General features: G+C 43.8%; 1 protein-coding gene and 1 pseudogene across 3 annotated transcripts in view; one reads left to right on the top strand and one right to left on the bottom strand.

The window, feature by feature from the left end:
- Positions 1–2: 2 nt before the first annotated feature.
- On the bottom strand, positions 3–1,475 carry LOC124003505 (annotated as a pseudogene). Its single transcript, XR_006833236.1, has 2 exons — positions 1,184–1,475; positions 3–786 (listed from the first exon to the last, which is right to left on the bottom strand). The product of XR_006833236.1 is annotated as a glutathione peroxidase 2-like (transcript).
- Positions 1,476–1,677: 202 nt separating this feature from the next.
- fancd2 (FA complementation group D2) overlaps positions 1,678–6,614 on the top strand; it is a 28,184-nt gene continuing 23,247 nt past the window's right edge. The window contains exons 1-10 of one of the 2 annotated variants that reach the window (XM_046311798.1): positions 1,678–1,933; positions 3,479–3,548; positions 3,692–3,829; positions 3,926–3,993; positions 4,675–4,781; positions 4,946–5,006; positions 5,138–5,190; positions 5,311–5,389; positions 5,513–5,637; positions 5,764–5,851. In XM_046311798.1, the coding sequence (XP_046167754.1) occupies positions 3,482–3,548; positions 3,692–3,829; positions 3,926–3,993; positions 4,675–4,781; positions 4,946–5,006; positions 5,138–5,190; positions 5,311–5,389; positions 5,513–5,637; positions 5,764–5,851 (786 nt within the window). In that variant the 5' untranslated portion in view covers positions 1,678–1,933; positions 3,479–3,481. Of the gene's footprint in view, positions 2,048–3,478; positions 3,549–3,691; positions 3,830–3,925; positions 3,994–4,674; positions 4,782–4,945; positions 5,007–5,137; positions 5,191–5,310; positions 5,390–5,512; positions 5,638–5,763; positions 5,852–6,614 lie in introns of both variants that reach the window. The other variant, XM_046311799.1, reaches the window with a different exon arrangement.

Below are 6,614 nucleotides of genomic sequence, written 5' to 3'. Positions count from 1 at the left end.
GCTTCTTGGTAAAAATATTTATTTGGTCAACTTGTTACATTAAGACAGTCATGCTTTACATGGGCCCAATGCAACTGTTATGTTAAGACTTTTATATTTCATCAGATATCCCCCTCACAAAAGGCATGGTTTCAAAGGATGGCTTCATTTAATAAAAGTTCAGAACACAGTCGCATTTTGCACAGGAGAGCACGGTACATGATTTAAAAATATAATGGGTGCCGTGGTCACACAGAGCTTGTGAGGAGGAGGAAGTATTTATTAAACAGTAAGCTGTTGAACGTCCAACTGTTGCCTTTTGAGTTACAGCCAAGGACATTTTCCAAGGTGTGCCCATACATGCAAGGCATCAATACTTTGAAATGCATATCACACCCACATTGGCATGATTTCTACTCCTCCCCATTGCCTCTGTGTGACCAACACTGGGACGCGTTAGTTTGCCGTGTTGAGAAGCTTCTTGATGTCACCCTCAATGTCGATGGTCGGGAATCTCCTGCTGTAGCGTTTGAATGGCTCTCCGTCTGGCCCAATGAGAAACTTCTCAAAGTTCCAGGCGATGTCATTCCTGCCAACGGGACTCCAGATGATGCATTTAGGGTCGTTCATTAAGGTCATGGGATCGTCGCTTGGGAACTGCAGCTTCTCCTTGAGGTACACAAACAGGGGGTGGGCGTGCTTCCCGTTCACATCCACTTTCTCAAAGAGCTGGAAGTTGGGCTCAAAGCCATTTCCCGGTCGGACATACTTCAAGGACATCAGAATCTCTTCGTTATTGCAGTTCTCCTGCAGGAGTAGATTGTGGGAAGAATGTAATATGTACAGGCAAAGTTCGATGTTTGACCTCAAGTAGTCTATCAAAATGAGTCCCTTGTCCAGTCATAACCAGAAACCTCAATAAACTAAAGAACCCCACATGTTCGTTCCCCTTCATTTTTGGATTGAGGACTATAGAACCTGGCGTGGGACAATGTCCAAATAGTACCAGGTCACTCACAGGTTTATTGAACCACAGCAAGAACAGATTCATTTGTGCTCCACCTGCCCACCACACTCCAACTACCAACCGGTCAGAGCAGTCTGGTCTGCACCTGCCACGTTTGCATTGATGATGAGCTATGATCAGAAAGTTAAATTACCCTATATTAATTAAGTGTTGAGAAATCCATCCCCCCGGATTTACCTGATGTCCGAATTGATTGCAGGGCACCCCCAGAATCACGAGACCCTTGTCGGCGTACCGTTCATGGAGCTCGTTCATCTGGGTGTAATCCCTGGTGGTAGTACCTCAGAGAGACGCCACATTCTCGATCAGCACCACTTTACCGCCAAGTGACGAGAATTTAAAAAATTCTCCTGAAATAAGCTTTGCGGTCATGTTGTAGAACTCACTTCCAGACATGTTGCTGATAGACATCTATCACGCTTTTCTGTTTGCTAAACAGGGCTGTTGCTGGACCTTTTATACAACGGGTGTGCTCATTAGTCCAAACAGTTGCGTTTTGCAACGAAAACGAGAGTTTCTATTGGACAAATTTATGTAGGTTCCTCCTCGTTTCGTTCATCTTGCTTCTGTTTTAGAAACGTTTTGCAACAGAATCGGCGTAATGAATCAGTACCGCCCAGGGTACTCAACAGGGAAATGGGAGGTACTTCCTGAACATTTTAGGGAAAGTCTACATTTTGGGGGGATAATGTTGTATAATTAAAATGGCATAAGCATGTCTTATCCAGAACAAATAACAATGTTCATGAATAATTTAAGACAATACAAATAATGACACCTCCTGGGTGTCTAAATCCAGTCCCAGCCATGTGTTTCACAGATTTTGCTATCGCCACTGTCTAGACTTTCTAGAAGATCCCTCAATGCAAAACACGCGCGGGAATCTGTCCTGTACTTTGACAACAGTTTCGTTCACCAGTTCGTACAGTAAGTTTCATTCTTTGCTATTCTTCCTAGCTAAGTGAGTAAAATAAAGTACTTGATGTAGGCCACGCTTCCGTGACAATCCACTCGAACACTATTTCAAGTTAGACAGTTAACGTAAGTAGCAGTAGTCACCTAGCCAATTTCTCAACCTAACAATGTTAGCTACTTATTTTTATTTAACATTTTAAACTAGGCAAGTCAGTTAAGAACACATTCTAATTTACAATGAAGGTCTACCCGGACGACACTTGGCAAATTGTGCGTTGTGACACACCGTGGATTCGAACCAGAGTCTTTAGTGACTCCTCTAAATTAACACTGAGATGCAGTGCCTCAGACCGTAGCGCCGCTCGGGAAGCCCTCGAGGGCAACTTGCGCCAGTAACATTGCAGGCTGTAAAATGGCCTGCTAACTATGAATTTCAGCGTCATGTCATCATCAAGTGGCTTTTAGCCTGTGTCTGAACAGGTACATTTAGCAAGCTACACGCCCTTTGACGTGAACCCGCCTTGTCTGATACATTACATTACATTTAAGTCATTTAGCAGACGCTCTTATCCAGAGCGACTTACACATTGGTGCATTCACCTTATGACATCCAGTGGAACAGCCACTTTACAATAGTGCATCTAAATATTTTAAGGGGGGGGGGGGTGAGAAGGATTACTTTATCCTATCCTAGGTATTCCTTAAAGAGGTGGGGTTTCAGGTGTCTCCGGAAGGTGGTGATTGACTCCGCTGTCCTGGCGTCGTGAGGGAGTTTGTTCCACCATTGGGGAGCCAGAGCAGCGAACAGTTTTGACTGGGCTGAGCGGGAACTGTACTTCCTCAGTGGTAGGGAGGCGAGCAGGCCAGAGGTGGATGAACGCAGTGCCCTTATTTGGGTGTAGGGCCTGATCAGAGCCTGGAGGTACTGAGGTGCCGTTCCCCTCACAGCTCCGTAGGCAAGCACCATGGTCTTGTAGCGGATGCGAGCTTCAACTGGAAGCCAGTGGAGAGAGCGGAGGAGCGGGGTGACGTGAGAGAACTTGGGAAGGTTGAACACTAGACGGGCTGCGGCGTTCTGGATGAGTTGTAGGGGTTTAATGGCACAGGCAGATACAGTAACGTCAACGATTTAAAAAACGAACTAAACTAAGATTGACCTCAACCCTTCGTTTCCAATTGGAACAAATGAGTCATAGTGGGCATAACAAACAAGGAGGTGGGCAGAGCCAACAACGAGCTAGCAAGATCCTATTGGCTCGTTCTAGCAACATCTGCATATTTCCATTAGGCAACACCTCCAATGTGAAGTGCGCATTAACTAAATTCACGTTTTCTCTCCTAAACAACGCAATTAAAAAAACAACTTTTTTAAAGTCTAAAAAACGTAGTCCACTCTGTTCATATCAAATTCTAGTTTTGGGAACAGAATACGGTATTGAAACATTCGTTACTTCTTCCACAGCCAGTGGGCTTCGGGAAACGCCAAGCAGATGCTTCACATGTATGCATCGGGTGAAATATATTTCTCATTGTTCTATCTGTGGTAACATTTTACAGAGGATGATGCGAAAGAAGAGACGCTCCTCTGTGGACAAAAGCGAAAGTGCTGCACCACCAGATGTGTCAAGTAAGGCTCCCAAACAAACCAAACCAAACCACCAGACTGTGTTTGTTTTTGACCTGTCTCATGTCATGAGTACAATGCACAAACTAGCTCGCTACATGTACTGTCTGTCAGTTCATTAGTACTCTTTCCCCTCCTTCATTCAGAGTCCAAGAAGAGTAGGACCACTGGCCATCAGTCCAAGACCACGGCTCAGGAGGACACCAGTATTGACTCAGTCTTTGGCCAATTTCTGCACGAGGCTGGTGTTACCTTGAGACAGGGCAGTACATCCAATGAGATTGGTAAGCAAGACACACACCAACATCATCAACATATTGACTGACTATTGTTTTAAACTGGCAATTGTTGGATAATGCATAGTTGTATTGATTTGTAAGCTGTGGACCAAGTGGTTTTCCAAAAGAGACTGCAGCAACGTCTGAAAAAGAGTCCTAGATACCCCAGTGTGAGTATAATGTTTCAAATACTCTTTGGTATTGCACATTCTGTAAAACGTGTTGCCTAATAAACCAGGCTGTGATACCACCATGGTTACACAGTGAGTTTAATGCCATCCTTTTGTTTGGAACATGCCCCTTCATGAGCTTGATGATCCAGAATGTTGAATAACATTTCATTTGAATGTACTCTTGGTTGTTTGTGTGGTTGGTCCTTATTCGGGTAGAAAATGGAGAAGAAATATCCACAAGAAACCATTACTAACCCAACTTTCTAAAACACTGTTACTGTCGTAGGGATTTCGATCACCTGGTACGTGCTCAAAACCATGTAAACACCTGCAAGACTTTGGTTAGTTGGCATGCATCGTGTGCTTGTACTTCCATTTTGTGCGTGTGCCTTAGATGATGAGCAAACAGACTGTGATAACCACAAACTGAGATCCGCATTTTGAAGTTGGTTTAATAATACTTTCCTGTGGGTATTTTGACTCCCATTTTCACTGGGAGAAGGATGAAATCAGAGGACAAGAGGTAGTATGTCCAAATGAAGTTTATTCAGAAATCTGACTTGTAGGGACTGTTTGGAATTTTTGAATCTTAATGTTAGAGACGAGAGTGGACAGTCCACAATAAAAATTGTAAAGGCTATAAAGCGTGCCTGATTTTCTAACCTTGATGGCCAACAGATTGTGCAGGAGTTCATCACAGGACTGGAGTCTCACATTGAGGATCCTGAGAGGTTCAGGAACTGCCTCCTCCCCTGTGTACCACGCCTGGCCGAAGGGGACTCAAGGTAATCCCACACAGCCCTAAGGATACCATGGTACCTGGCTCTCTGTGGGGGCCATTAAATTCTAATAAACCTTTGCTTGGTGTCAGTATAACATTTTGTAATTGTTTCATGGAAACATAAATGTCGTTATGATTGTGTCACTTTGTGTCCTGTCTGTGGTCCAGCTCTGTCAGCTCATTTCAGGAGAGTCTGCTGCGCATGCTGCTGGGGATCGAGATGCTGCAGGTATGACAGCCTCTCTCTCTCTATGCAAAAACACACTGGCCTGAGTAGTGTCTGAACTGTGAGGTCTTTCCTTGCCATTGGCCACTAGGTATGAACTTTGAAACCCACATGTTCTTTTCTTTTTGTTCTAGGTTTTGGTAATCAACACTTTGTTTGAGAAGCTTCCCGAGTTCATGTTTGATGGGTAAGTGCTTTAAAAAAACAAACATTTTTTTTGTAGCCTTACACATACAAGTTGACTATATAGATTTTCTTGTACTCTTAACCAAATGACCCTTTACATTTGCCTTTCTATTCCCTGTAGTGCCGGAGAGGATGGTCTCAATATCCCTCGTGTTATTGTCAACCAGCTCAAGTGGTTGGACAGAATCATAGACAGCAAGGTACTCATATTACTATGACCGCAGATCTAACCTATTGTCTACACTTATTCCACCTGTATATTCTCACTAAGTAGCAGGACTTGACCGACTTCCTTCTGACCTAATTGTACCCTGTCGCTATAGGAGTTAGCAGGTAAGCTGATGCAGCTGGTCTCTGTGGCGTCGGTTGAGATACAGTGTGACATCATCACCAGTCTGCCAGAGATCCTGGAGGACTCCCAGCACAGTGACATTGCCAGGGAGCTAAAGTGGGTGGAGCCCTGTTAGAGGCAGTCTTGTGTGGTAATCTGTGATGTCATGATAAGATAGTCCCAGTGATGTGAACATCTGCTGTATCTACCCCCCCCATTCTCTCTCTCTCCTTTCCTCTTTAGCACCTTACTCCAGGAAAACACTCAGCTGACTGTGCCAATCCTGGATGCCTTCTCAAGCTTGAATCTGAGCTCCACTCTGTTGGCTGAGGTAGCCCTACACACACACAAACACACTCATAGTCTATAGTCCATTTATTGTTGTTTCTGGCTAAAGCTCTCATTGGGGAGTCAATAAGAGTAGAATTACACTGCGTTGGATCTGTTCAATTATTCATGATGTGTTCACAGCTCAGGGCTTATTTATGCAAAGGTGTATTTCTGTTACGTTCGTTGGGATAAATGTCAGACCAAGGCGCAGCGGCTGCTGAGTTCCACATTATTTATTAGGAAGTGAAACTAAGCAAAGACAAAAACGAATCAACAATAAACTGACAACGAACCGTGACTACAGAGTTTCTACGTGCACTAACTCAAAACACAATATCCCATAAACACAAGTGGGAAAAACCGCTACTAATTAGAGACAATGATTACAAGCTGCCCAAATTGGGAATCATACAAATCACCAACATAGAAAACAAACTAGAACACCACATAGAAATGAACAAACTAGATCACCCCCAGTCACGCCCTGACCCACTTCACCATAGAGAAACAATGGCTCTCTATGGTCAGGGCGTGCCAATTTCACTCATTACACTGACATCATTTGTCCGTGTAACAATTATGCTATTGACTGATGTCCTATGTACCTACAGTTATCCTGAGGAAATTTCATCAAGTGGCTTGTTGACTAATAGCTGTCTTATGAGTAACTATGGTCCTTACTTAGATGAGACAGTAATTTTCTATTTACACACAAATTTGTTTTGCATCGACAAAGTGCTCCTTTACCACGAAGTTGTACCAAA

This window comes from Oncorhynchus gorbuscha, linkage group LG18 (assembly GCF_021184085.1).
Source record: "Oncorhynchus gorbuscha isolate QuinsamMale2020 ecotype Even-year linkage group LG18, OgorEven_v1.0, whole genome shotgun sequence".
NCBI classification, from domain to species: domain Eukaryota; kingdom Metazoa; phylum Chordata; class Actinopteri; order Salmoniformes; family Salmonidae; genus Oncorhynchus; species Oncorhynchus gorbuscha.
The sequence above is the reverse complement of the archived record's forward strand: the minus strand, read 5'-3'. Positions and strand labels throughout refer to the sequence as shown.